At 42.3% G+C, this 14,677-nt stretch overlaps 1 protein-coding gene across 4 annotated transcripts in view; it reads left to right on the top strand.

Annotated features, from left to right (window-relative positions):
* RAC2 (Rac family small GTPase 2) overlaps positions 1–14,677 on the top strand; it is a 107,672-nt gene that overhangs the window by 49,282 nt on the left and 43,713 nt on the right. For all 4 annotated transcript variants that reach the window (XM_077277261.1, XM_077277263.1, XM_077277265.1 and 1 more), the window contains one exon: positions 5,509–5,668. In XM_077277261.1, coding sequence (XP_077133376.1) covers positions 5,509–5,668 — 160 coding nt within the window. The remainder of the gene's footprint in view (positions 1–5,508; positions 5,669–14,677) is intronic.

Raw genomic sequence — 14,677 nt, 5'->3', positions numbered from 1 at the left:
AAAATGTTCAGTTTGTCAGATTTTTCTCATTATAGGTATATTTCTGAGTAAAATGTAAATTGTTCTTTTATTCTATAAACTTCTGACAACATTTCTCCTTTTCAGAAAAAAAAATGCAAAAATGTATTGCTTGGAAATTCGGAGACATGTTGTCAGACGTTTATAGAATAAAAGAGCAATTTATATTTTACCCAAAATATAGCTATAAAGAGAAAAATCAGACAAACTGAACATTTTGCAAGTGGTCTCTTAATTTTTGCCAGAGCTGTATATACAGTATGTATATATACTGTGTGTATATATATATATATATATATATATATATATATATATATATATACTGTACTAGACTGTGGCCTGATTCTAATGCAACGGGTATTCTAGAATATGCATGTCCCTGTAGTATATGGACAATGATGATTCCAGAATTCGCGGCAGACTGTGCCCGTCGCTGATTGGTCGAGGCAACCTTTATGACATCATCGTCGCCATGGCAACCATTATGACATCTATGTCGATACTGTGCCCGTCGCTGATTGGTCGAGGCGAATTCGCGGCAGACTGTGCCCGTCGCTGATTGGTTGAGGCAACCTTTATGACATCATCGTCGCCATGCTGTGCCCGTCGGGATTTCCAGGACAGACAGACAGACAGACAGACAGAAAAACCCTTAGACAATTATATATATAGAATATATATATATATATATATATATATATATATATATATATACATACTTACCTTGTAATGACTTCACATCCAGTTCTGTCCGAATGTGTCCGGATCCGGGAATTCTAAGTGGCCGAAGTTCACAGACCTCCATATTGGGACACCCAAGTGATGAGTGTCTCAATATGGAAACTGCTGGTGGTACCAGCCTCTTGCCACACACACACACACACACACACACACACTGTATACGCCGTATGCACCACACACACACACACACACTGTATACGCCATATGCACCACACACACACACACACACTGTATACGCCGTATGCACCACACACACACACTGTATACGCCGTATGCACCACACACACACACACACACACACACTGTATACGCCGTACGCACCACACACACACACATGGAGGCATGCAAAACAAGTCTGTGAAGGTTCACTTTGTGGTTACTATAATATTACAATTACATAAAAAAATAAGTAAAAAACATATGAAGGACACTTGGATAAAATGACCATTTCCTGTTCAAAGTATCCTACACACAGTAAAACATATAATATCATGACTGAGACTATTTTTGAGGAGGTATATTTGCAATCCCTTATTGTTATCAGTAGTTCGAGTTGTGAATTTTTGCGCGACCTTATTCTCAGGGAGATCGAAATGCACTGAACGTGCCGTATTCTGCGTCTTACATTCTTACATCGACCACACGTGATTGCAGTTTTATTTTTTCATCGATTGCAATATAGAATAATCAATCTGATAGATTATTATTGGCTGCAGCTGTCTGCTCCGCGTTATTATATAATTCTTCACGTTGTCACATACATCTCCTATTTTGGCCAAGTGAAAAATTGCGATCAGCTTTTCAACAATTCCACATTTACAGCTTTTAATAATTCAGTAAAGGATGTTGCCTCCAGCCACAAGGATCCATGTAGTAGTTTTTCATTTACCCTTAGCTTTACATAGGAGAATCTCAAACACTGGTTCATCCATGACAGTCTAATGATTCATTAATTTAATTTCACTTAGAACTATTTACAGACCTGTGTGTTCTTTCTTTTCTTTTTTTGTTCATTATTATCCCATTTGATGGGTTCCCCCTAGTTATACCTATGTGGATGCCATATATTCATTCCGTGTTATCATACTGAATCCTGTATACTAGAATTGCTGCACATGTAGAGACCAAAAGGAGCCTGGATAATCCATAAAAGAGTGGATTCTTGTACTAAGTGGTTAATATGACCTTGGATCTTGTGTATTACCAGGGCATACTATGTCAGAGAGTAGTGGCACCGTAGCCAATAGTCAACGAGGCACAGCCCAAGTTAGTGGGACGTCTGGCAGAAGTTAAAGACCCAAACCCCGATTTTGGGACCTCTCAGAGAGGTTGTGCTACTTCCTAAAGGTGTCTATTCACTGGAACACTTGTGTTATTCTGGTAAGACCCTCTTACACTTTAATAGACCATGCCTAGGAAAAGGTTACAGACATCCGTGGGTCCAGTGCAAACATTTAATGAGTTGCCTTCCCTTTCCCAGCATATTTTAAAGGAAATCTGTCTGTTTTAGCCCCCAAACTATTTATATGTGCACGTAGCTGTTTCATGGACAAGTCCAGCAATACCCTTACATGGTCAGTCTGTTCCACTGTTGCTGAGAAATCAATATTTTACATGATATGCAAATGAAGCTGTATACCTGAAGCCTTTGTCATTCCAGCTCTATTGCCCACCCAGCGCCACCTCCTCCTGCTTGAATAACTGCTCCATTGCCTGAAGTCACTCAGCTTAAAAGCCATCATTTAAGCAGGGAATAGAGCTGGAGTGACAGAGGCTTCAGATCTACACTCTTATTTTCATAAAGAATTCAAACACTGATTTTTCAGTAACGAAGGAATGGACTGGCCATGTAAACATATTGCTTTACTCGAATTTGAAAGCGCCATATGTGGATATAAATCGTTTAGGGGAGAAATCCTGCTGATAGATTCCTTTTAATACCCCTCTTTGGAAATGAAAAAGAGGTTACCTTCCTCCATCATCCAAAGAGTTCATTAAATTACTAGTGATAACTCATCTTACAGCAATATGGAAAGTAGTTCATTGTTGTTGAGGATACAGCTACTCCAAAGGCTGAAGAACTTTGTATTTCTTTATCACCTAACAGCCCATAAAGGGTTCCGATGCCCTTATACAGTTCCTTAGCCCCAGAATTTTTCAGGCAATTTCTTATTTATGCCATTCATAAATGCCTGCTGCAAATGTCCCACTGTAGGCCTATGAAGTTGGTGGCAGGACAGAGTCTCCGAGCTTCTGGCCTCACACTCTATGCCAGTTAGGGCATATGACGGGCATGCCATTTGTCAGACTCTACATGGATGCCATGACGGTTGGCCTACAACATTGTTTTCATCAATCATCCCTTTGACCTTACTGTACGTGACAAGAAATATAAGATGTATTCTTTTAAAACCCTTAGAAAAATATTCCAGAAAATGTTCCATGACTTTTCCCATATTTTGAAATGATTAGATGGAAAAACTGACATCAACCTTTGTCCTTACACCACCGATGTGAACGTTTGTCCTCTATGATGGCAGCAAGCAATGAAAAAATATTAAATCTGTGCTTCCACTCATAGAAAAGTTCTTCCAGATTTTTTTTTAATATTGACAATTTTATTAGGTTATTTGGGAATATATTTCGGTTATTGTCCTTATATTCTACAGAGTACATAAGTGTCAGGATCGCCTTCTTTATAATGTTACTGATGATTTCTTCAGATTGGTAGTAAATTATTATAATATTTGTATAACAGGAAAATCCCCATGTATTATGGACATATATTTAGGGTGTACCCACTAGTGACTTCTAACAGACTGTAAGACCTTGCTCTTTTTATTTGGCGTTGATGTTACTAAGGCTACTTTCACACATCAGGTTTTTGCATCAGGTACAATCCGTCGAATTTTGGAAAAAACTGATCTGACACAGATTGTGAAAAACTGATGCGACGGATCCTTTTTTTTGACGGATCTGATCTAGCATATCCAGATAATTGGATTAAAAAAAATTGGAGCATGCTCAGTTTAATAAAATGGAATCCGACACCGGAATCCGTCATTTTCCAGATCCGGCACCGTCAGGCTCCCTTAGGCTTCTGTCATTCTAGCATTCGCCGGGGACAAAAAACGTTACTGTGTACGTTTTTTCCAGAAACCGGAAACAGCAGATTTTCCGGATCCGGTGAAAACCGGACGAAACGCAAGGTCATCCGGAGCAATCCGGCACCAATACAAGTCTATGGGAAAAAAACTGATCCGGCGGCAACATTCCACGGATCCTGTTTTTTGAAAATTAGCCAGATTGAGCCTGTCGGCGAAAACTTGATGTGTGAAAGTAGCCTTAGATCAGTCAATTCATCAGTTACAATTTGAGGATGCCTTTGGTTGCTATGTCCACAAGAACAGCAAAAAAACATACTGTATGGTATGGTCATAAAAATAAGAATTAGTAGGTTGGTCAGTGCTTCAAGGAAATATAAAAATCAATTTTTTGAATAAGCTGATAGAAGCTCCGGAGTGGGGTACTATTACTGGCTTAAATGAATTTTGATTTTTTAAATATTTCCCTTGAGCATTTTTTTTACTACGATACTTACCTACACGCACTTAGAAGTCAAATGTTTAAGCAAGCATAGTCTTTCGATGGCAGGAGAATTGCTTCTCTGTAACCTGACAGATATAGAGTTTGAGTTGGAAGAATGTTTGCATTTGATAAACTAACAAACTGTCAGCATTTTCTATATGTCAAGCATTTCCTATATAAGAATTGAGCTTGTGTGGATATAAAGTATAGGTAAGTGGTCAAGAACCTAAACTTTCTACTGAGTCCTTACACCAATATGTGCGCACTCATGGAGGAGCTGAGCGTTTCTCCAAACTATTCTGATTGGTGGGGGTATCAGCACCTGGATTTCCAACAATCTTCGGGACCTTTCACTAATTTTAGCATGTTAAACTGGCTTCATCATGGAACAGCTACTGCAGAGCTGAATAAAATATAATTTTTTTTATTTTTTTGCATTACTCTTTTCGATATTACCTCATAAAGTTTAGTTTACCATTTCCAATTCAAGCAGGGGCAATAGCAGAGATTCTTCTCTGAGGAATGTTTCTTTTTCCCCTGTATTATGTTATCCAATCATAAGCAGGAGGCTTCATTCAGTGTATAAAAAAAGAAAACGCGCCCAGAAAATGTCAGACCCAGGTTTCTCTGTGTGATATGGAAAGACATGTAATGACACACAGTCCTGCTCTCCTCTCTGATCTCAATGCAGGCATCTATGAGCGGGGGGAAGAGAAGATCAGGGGTGTGTGTGTCATTATAAACATCTCTTACAATTCTCATTCCATGGCAGTCAGTTTGGGAGGGAGTAGAGCAGAGATGAGAGATGCAGATGTGTTTGTAATGACACACAGCTCTGCTCTACCCCCATCAACTAGGGTACTTGACCTTTTCTGTGGGCGTGTTCTTTTATTTACCTTGCATGACACATGATTTTTATGATTGGACAATGTCATATAGGGGGAAAAAAAAGTACCCGCCCCAGAGTCAAAGGGATAATTAGTTCCACAACAGAGATGAGAAATAAAAAAATAAATACTACATTTTAATAAGCTCTTTAACTAATACTCTATGATGTGGTCAGTTTGGCACTCTCAAACTGCTGAAAGGTCCTTTTCAAGTGATTCCAGCGTATAAAGAAACTTTAATTAACTATTCAACTTTTTTTTGTATTTCTTTCAGTGGTTTCCAGAAGTCAGGCACCACTGCCCAAGCACCCCAATAATCCTTGTGGGGACCAAGCTTGATCTTCGTGATGACAAAGAAACTATTGAGAAGCTTAAAGAAAAGAAGTTTTCCCCAGTTTCTTACCCAATGGGCTTGGCTCTAGCTAAGGACATAGGTAAGGTTCTAATGCGATTGAGGACTAAAAGAATATTCGGTCTTCAGCTACCATGGCTATTATTAATAATATTGATTTTTTTAAACTACATAGCACAATATGGACGGAACACAATTATACCTGAAAACTGTGTCAAAGAAAAATTGGTTTTGGTGCCCATATCAGCCAATCAGAGCGCAGCTTTTCTTTTACAAGAGCAAATCAATAAAGAGAGCTAGTCTTTAAGATTGTTGCAATGATTGATGCCCATTAATACTGATAAAATAAGAAAGGACAGTGTGGAATAGATAAAGTTATACTTGGTAGGAGACCTGCTGATATCAGCTTGCAATCTGCCCATGCTACAAACTTAAAGGGAACCCAACATCATTCAGAAATATTTGTTAAGGCAGATGGCAAGGGGCTTGCTTTTATAGAACTGTGGCAATGGGACTAAATGTAAAACCTGAATTCAGTTATTAAAGAACTCCCATCAAAGTTTTTATCCTCTTAATATATAGCAGTCATCATATTATATAGCACTGTGCACTTACAATTGCAATTTTGCCTTTCTACCCAGTTAATTATTCTCTTTTCTCTGCTCTATGTAGAAATATGAAGTTTTTTGTCCCTTCATTTATCATTCCCCTCTTCAACTCATGACCCAGGTGCTCCCTCTTCCTCCCCGCCAGGGACTTTGCAGTGATGAGGGTAAATGGACGTCTTGTTTCTACATAGAGCTTAGAAGAATTCAGCTGGTCTGTTTTTATATGTGATGTAAATAAATTAATGGAAAACAGAAAAATTATCTGGCTAGAAGGGCAAAATGAGCAATTGTAAGTACATGGTCTGCAGTAGGGGTGAGGGGCCTAAAACCGTCCCTGGAATGGGAACCCTAAGGGTATGTGTCCTCAGGCCGGTTTACATCCGGATTAGCTGTGGATTGAACGCTGCATACAACCGCAGCGTTCAACCCGCAGCGTCCAGATGTTACAGCATAGTGGAGGGGATTTTATGAAACACGCACCCGGTGGCCCTGCGTTTACGGACATGAGGCACGTCTTTTTAGAACGCAGCATGTCTGTTTACCTTGCAGCGACACTCCGTCGCCGCAATGTAAATCACAGGGCCCTATGCATAGGGTTCAGAGATTCCGGATGTGTGCAATGAACACATCCGGAATCACAGCGCGTTCAGAAGGGGGCGGCGCTTTGGGCGGAGCGGGTTTTCCGCTCCATCCAAAGCACTGTAAATCTGGACAGTGGACATGCACCCTAACTATCCCTGTCCCAGGGGTACTCTTGAAGGTAGAAAGGCCTGAGTCTCCACCCTTACTATGCTCCTGTTAAACCCTAGTCTCTCCCTACCCCACCCCATGATGCATGGCACAGAAATTTAAGGCAAACGAGGCACAAAAACAAAAAGGGTAACAGAAAACCACTATTATCCAGAACCTCTCACCAAAAATAGGAAGAAAGGGAAAGGGAGGGATAAACAACCTAAATCAGAATAAGGACAAGGAGATAAACACTCACAAGCCTACTGCTCAGAGAACTCTCCAGTAACTACTACCAACTCCAAACTAAACAGATCAACAGTTTCCAGGAAGAAGATTCTTTCACCAGCAAGGAAGAATTGCCCAGAGCTAGTAAATATAGGGACAGGAAATGATCTCATGAGCTGCAGCTGAGCAACAACTCTGTATGTTCCCAGCCAGCATGGAAAGAGTCCTTAACCCTTTCAACACTGATGGATATCCAGATAATCCATTTAAAATAGGACATGAATCACACCATCTCTACAGAGGACCTGCCATTCATTACCGGTTGTGACCTTCTAAGGGTACTGTCACACAGTGCAATTTTGATCGCTACGACGGTACGATTCGTGACGTTCTAGCGATATCGTTACGATATCGCAGTGTCTGACATGCAGCAGCGATCAGGGACCCTGCTGAGAATCGTACGTCGTAGCAGATCGTTTGGAACTTTCTTTCGTCGCTTGATCACCCGCTGACATCGCTGGATCGTTGTGTGTGACACCGATCCAGCGATGTGTTCGCTTGTAACCAGGGTAAACATCGGGTAACTAAGCGCAGGGCCGCGCTTAGTAACCCGATGTTTACCCTGGTTACCAGCGTAAACGTAAAAAAACCAAACAGTACATACTCACATTCCGGTGTCTGTCCTCCGGCGTCTCAGCTTCTCTGCACTGTGAGCGCCTGCCGGCCGGAAAGCGAGCACAGCTGTGACGCGGTGACGTCACCGCTCTGCTTTCCGGCTATGGTGCTTACACAGTGGAGAGAAGCAGAACGCCGGGGGACAGACACCGGAATGTAAGTATGTAGTGTTTGTTTTTTTTACGTTTACGCTGGTAACCAGGGTAAACATCGGGTTACTAAGCGCGGCCCTGCGCTTAGTAACGCGATGTTTACCCTGGTTACCCGGGGACTTCGGCATCGCTCCAGCGCCGTGATTGCAAAGTGTGACTGCAGTCTACGACGCTGGAGCGATAATCATACGACGCTGCGACGTCACGGATCGTGCCGTCGTAGCGATCAAAATTGCACTGTGTGACAGTACCCTTACTCCAGGTCTCCCAGGGGAATGTGACACCCTCATGAGAGCTATATAATATGATGATTGCAATATATTAAAAGGATAAAAACTTTGATGGGGAGCTTTTTTTAAGAGGTCTGTTCTGATATATTGTATGGACAAAAGTATACTTTTTCAAATAAGCATTTTACTGGAAAATGGGTAGACAGACACACTGGAATGTTAACCTTAGGGAAAGTAAAATGTTAATTCCTGTCTTGAAGCCAACAAAAGAACGGTCTGATGACATAACATATTGACCCATCACATAAGTATCTATTGTTATCCACTAGCATCTCTATTTTTTCACCGATGATTTATAAACGGTTTGTTATTGTAACTATTTTTAATATCTAGAATAGCACAAACTAATATGCAATTCTAAGCATTAAAAAAGCAAGAGATCTAATGTAAATGTCAAAACAAAATTAAAAATACAAGTGTTAACTGGCTAAGAAATAGAACAAATCACCCTAAGCCTGCCAGTAAAAAAGAAAATATGATGATGTGTTAGTATAAATACGCCTTCGAAATGTGGTGTTGGAGAAGGATGTTATTGATACCATGGATGGCAAGAAGAAACAAACAACTCAATTTTGGAACAAATCAAGCCAGATAAGTCACTGGAAGCAAGGATCACCAAGTTACGACTTGCCTACTTTGGATACATCATACGAAGAGAGCAATCACTGGAGAAACACATCCTAGTTGGAAGAATAGATGAAATGGAAGACCGGCAATCTGATGGCATGATACAATCAAGATAACATCAGAGAAGACCCTGGTGGTCCTATCTAGTCTTGCACAGGTTGGATCTTCCTATAGAGTCTCTATTCATCAAGTCACCATGTCTCGAAATTGAGCTGAAGGCCGTTAATAATAATAATAATAATAATAATAATAATAATAGTAGTATAAATACAAGTCAATGGAAAATGCTCAGGAAAAGTTTTATATCAATTATGTTACAGAGAAATAAACGATATCTTTGTACTGTATTAGCAAGTAGAGTCCTCAGTGGTTGATACGTTGATTTCTGTGAAACTATGCCTGATGGAGAGTTTTGAGTAGTCTTGAAAGCGTGCTATCAATCGTCACCATTTCTGTTAGCCATTAAAAGGTAATAATTAGAGAAGGGTGGCTCGATATGCGGCACTCCGGTTCATTGGCCAGATCAGTAGTCTCTGGCCAGGTTAGCAAATCTCTTGCCTTCCGGGATACCTGGCTTGGCTTTTGATTAGCAAAGTAATGACTGCAGTGGAACCCACAGATGACGTCGCACCAACCCGGCTACTCATAAGCGGATCCCAGGAGGTAAGAGATTTGTGAGCCTCTTATCCAGCAGCCAGAGACTACTGACCTGGCCTGCATATCAATCTGCCCAACTCTAGTAGCAACTGGAGCGCCCCCAGACGCAGGGCCGCGGGGTACTCGATACCGGGCCTCTCTGTCTCGGTCTTGGGGTTGTCACGGTGGCTAGACCTGGTCCGTGACCCTGCTAAGGGGCGTCCAATGAAAGGTGTGGTGATGGTACGTGGTGCAAGTCGCGATGAATAACGAGGACACAGGGTTGCAGTCTCTTTACCTCTTTACTGAAGGCTTCAGGATCCGCAATCCAGAGCACTGCTAACAGGGCTGGCTGAGACCGGCCGGTCCGAAGGCACATCCAGAGTTCCCTTTGCAGGTGGAAATCAGTGCCTACCTTCTAGCACCTGTGTGTTGTAGTACCTCCCTGCTGAGCACCACGGGATAGTCCTCACAACTGTTGTGTCTGTTTCTGATGTTCTTTCTCACAACTCGTATCTGTTCTGATGTTCTTTCTCCGTCCCCCAGATGATTTGGCTAGGACGCACCCATATGACGGGTAGGCCTGGAGTTCTTCCGGGACCCTAGCGACGCCCCTCTCCCACAATTGCCTCCTATGTCTGCTTAGGTGATTTAGGTGAGACAGCCAACCTATAATTAACTGCCCTGCCGTTGGTTTGAAGTAATTCTTGGAGCCCAATACTTCCTCGGCGTTCCGGCCACCGGCTACGCGCCTCAGCAGGATGTTGCCACGATATTAAGGCACGACTCCTACTGGTTCTATTTTCCTTTGTGCTGTGATCTCGTTTCTCACTTCTCCACAATAAACCTCGCTTCTTGTCCCTTCTTAAGATACCACCGCAATGAAGTGCAGGCGCGGTTCTGTAACAATCTGTCCTTTTCGCTAGGCCTCTGTCAGGATCCCACCCCTGACAGGGACCCACCTGAATCTTCCCCCGCAACACCCTCTGCCACAGGATGTTGCCTGGTTCCAACCCAGTCAGCTTCTCTCTAACTTCCTATCCGACTCCCAGTTTTACCAGATTGTGAGGAGTGGCCTAATCATAGAACCCTTTGCTCCCCCTGGTGGCCAGAATGTGAAGTGTAATGTGTGACTGTGATACCTGGTCAGGTGAACTCCTTAAGTGCGATCAGACGTACCATCACTCCCCTTAGTGGCAGAGCAACAGTACTGCAACGACCAGGACTCTGGGGCGCTGCACTACCACTGAGCACTCTACAGTTTATTTTTTTTATTATATTAAATAATATGTTACATGGTAATGTTCTTGAATCCAATGTTAACTTTACAATTCTGAATCCTAATCCTAATCTGCTTCATTCTTAAAATATATGTATATAATATATCAACCATAAATAAGTAAAAATAATATTCATCTTCTAAAGAACTCAAATGCCAAGCATTTGGATCATTGTGTGACACATTCTTTATAATTGTCGTTCTAGTGGCATGCTGCCTAATAGACTGAATATATGATAATTAATGGATAATGGATTTATATGACTTAAGACATCTGCTTATCCTTTCCCAATTTCACGGTTTTGACATCTCCTGTTAATTATACATAGAACTCGCATGGGAGATGCAAATGAGCAGCTGAATGTTTAAATCTCTATTTTATCACCATGACATGCTATAAGACTGTAGGGAAAACGGAGCAGAGAAAGAAATTACAACTTGGGGTTTTGTATTATATAACAGCCCTGGTGCCACACATGAGCATATTGCTGGTTGTTAAATCAATGCTAATATAGTACGCTCCATAAATCATCTACAACACAACAAAGGGTTTAGCTGCAGACAACCAAGAACAACCTAATAAAAGTCAAGAGGTTGGATAGGGTGGAATTTTGAAGCACGTAGTGTGCCTGGAATCAGTGGTATAACTAGAATCCGATCGCCCCTGATGTAAAATTCGGACCTTGGCCCCCACCAGCATGTTTGACTGATATATGGGCAATTGTAGCATTCTAGAACTTATAAAAACATGTGTATTCGCCCCCCCCCCCCCCGTAATAATGTTCCCGTCCTGTCTCCTTCCTGTAATAATGTCCCTTGTCCTGGCCCATTTCATAATAATGTCTCCCTTCTGACCCCTTTCTGAATTAATGTCCCCTGTCATGGGCCCCTCTCCTGGAATAGTCCCCCCTACTGGTCCCTTCCAGTAATAATGTCCCCCTCCTGGCCCCTTCCTGTAATATGCCCCTTCCATTCTGGGCTCCATCCTATTCCAATGTCTCCCATCCTATGCTCCTTCCTGGTATAATGTCCCCCATCCTGGGCCCCTGCGAATAATAATAATGTCCCCCATCCTGGGCCCCTTCCAATAATAATAATGTCACCCATCCTTGGCGCCTTCCATTAATAATGTCCACCATCCTTGGCCCCTTCCAAAAATAATGTCTCCCATCCTGGGACCCTTCCAATAATAACGTCCACCATCCTGGGCACCTTCCGAAAATAATTTCCCCCATCCTGGGCGCCTTCCAAAAATAATGTCCCTCATCCTGGGCCCCTTCCAATAATAGTGTCCGCCATCCTGGGACCCTTCCGGTAATAATATCCCTCATTCTTTTCTGAAACATTATAAGAAGAAACAAATGACTATTCTTACCTTCCCACGCTCCCACGATGTGCAGTATTCTCTTCTGCAAAATGAAAGCATAAAGTGAAAGAATTTTGATATCTTACCAAATTTCTTTATACTTTGCATTTGTATTTTTATATATATTATTAAAATGGACACATAGTGAATAGTAAGTACTTACCCTTTTAGATATAATGATATATGCCAACTCTCCCGAGTTATATATGGCAACTCTCACAGAAAAGATAGCCAATCTTCTGTGCATAACCCCGCCCACACCACTGATTGGCAGCTTTCTGTGTGCACTGTGCATAGGCAAAAAGATGCCAATCAGTGGTGGGGGCGGGGTTATACAGAGCTCATGAATATGGAGGACTACATGGCAGCAGGTGTAATAATCCATTAATGATGATGCCCTGCTGATGAAACAGTGATTTTAGCAAAACTACAGCAAGCAGCCCAGTGTATGACACCTCTTCGGAATAAGGGCCTCTGTCTCTACATTTTACTGCTTTCTGGTTAGGTGGCAAAAACCTGGGGACAGATTCGTTTTAAGCTGGCCATACACATGAGATATCTGTTGACTTTATTTTAGTTAACCAGGTATTATCTCTCGAGCTCCCCATAGACTTGAACAGTCAGCTCGGCCAAAGCGTTTATGAGTTTTTAACAGGAAGAGTGGAAAATATATAAATTGAGTGTGGAAGTTCTAACTGCCTAATTCTTCTCTGCTTTGACATCATCTGTTAGCGCAGAGTCGGGAAGCCCCCGCGCACATCAGATAGTCGGTCTTGCCAAAATCAGCAAGTTTGATCTAATGTTTATGGAAGCATTTAGTGCAGTTATCAGACGTCTGTCGTGTAACCGGCTGTGCAACTGTGTGTGTATCAGAACATGGAAACCTTTTTATCAACTGGCAGTAAACAATTAGATGGTTTATCCAGTACTATTTTTTTAATATGTTACTAAAAACTAATAGGCAGGTAGTTGCTAACAACACGCCGGATCTAACCAGCGCCGGCATAGAACTGTTACCGACCGCTCCTGCCAGAAATTCAGCTGCACAAAGTCAACAGAGCAGCTCCTCCTCTTCCAGGCTGCTCGGTTGACGAGGCGTGTCTGCCGATGTCATGCTGATTGACAGCAGGCTTCCTGCAGTTAGGCGGTGCGGAATGGCAGTCAATCAGCATTATGTCAGCAGTTATGCTCCATCAACAGAGCAGAGAGTAAGAAAAGGAGCTGCTCTGTCGATGTGACATCAGGGAAGCCAATGAATCGCTGGCAGGACATGTCTGTGACCGCATTGTGCCAGCAGAGATTGGTGCCGGGCATAACAGGCAGATAGTTAGCAACTACCTGCCTGTTAGGTTTTATGTTGTGAATTCCGTTCTCGGGCTCCCTCCTGTGGTCATGAGTGGTACTTTGTGAGTTCTGTTCATGGGCTTCCTCTGGTGGCTTTGAGTGATACGGCTGGTCTGTAGCTGGGCTCCAGCTGCCTCGTTTTCTGCTATGCTGGCTGCCTATTTAACTCCACCTGGATCTTTACTTGTTGCCTGCTGTCGTTGTATTCAGTACTGGTTCAGATCTCTCTGGGACTTCCCTTGTGACCTGTCTCCTCCTGGAGAAGCTAAGTTCATGCTGGTTCATTTTTGCTCATTACTTTTTTGAAAATGTTTCTCAGTATATGATGAGTTCAGTACAGCTTGCTTATATGCTATTTTCTTGCTAGCTGGAAGCTCTGGGGTGCAGAGTTGCGCCCCTCACATCGTGAGTCGGTGTGGGGGTCTTTTGTATTCTCTGCGTGGATAATTTTTGTAGTATTTTATACTGACCGCACAGATTCCTTGCTATCTTCTGACTATTTAGTTATTAGCGGGCCTCATTTGCTAAAACCTGTTTTCATTTCTATGTTTGTGTTTTCCCCTTAACTCACCGTTATTATTTGTGGGGGGCTGCTATTACTTTGGGGAAATTTCTCTGAGGCAAGTGAGGCTTTGTTTCTCTCTAGGGATAGCTAGTTCTCATGCTGTGAAGAGGCGTCTAGGCAGAGTCAGGAATGCTCCACGGCTGCCTATAGTGTGTGTTGATAGGATCAGGGTTGCGGTCAGTAAAGTTCCCACATTCCCAGAGCTTGTCCTTTATTTCTGGTTTACCTATCTGGTCATTTCATGTGTTCCTAACCACCAGGACCATAACAGTACAGCAGGCCCATAAAGTGTTAATGCATCGCAAAAGAGGGATAAGAGAAGGTCTGAGCTCATTTTTTTTTTCCTCTGCAGTGTGTTTAGCCTCTCTCTTCCCCTTAATCTCTGGGTGGTTCAGGACTCAGCTGCAGATATGGACATTCTAAGTCTGTCCTCTAGTGTGGATCATCTCACTGCAAGGGTACAAGGCACTCAGGATTATGTAGTTCACAGTCCTATGTCAGAGCCTAAAATACCAATTCCTGAGTTGTTCTCTGGAGATAGATCTAAGTTCTTGAATTTCAAAAATAATTGCAAATTGTTTCTTTCTCTGAG

This window comes from Ranitomeya variabilis, chromosome 8, assembly GCF_051348905.1.
Source record: "Ranitomeya variabilis isolate aRanVar5 chromosome 8, aRanVar5.hap1, whole genome shotgun sequence".
Lineage (NCBI taxonomy): Eukaryota > Metazoa > Chordata > Amphibia > Anura > Dendrobatidae > Ranitomeya > Ranitomeya variabilis.
This window is presented reverse-complemented; position numbering and strand designations above follow the sequence as displayed.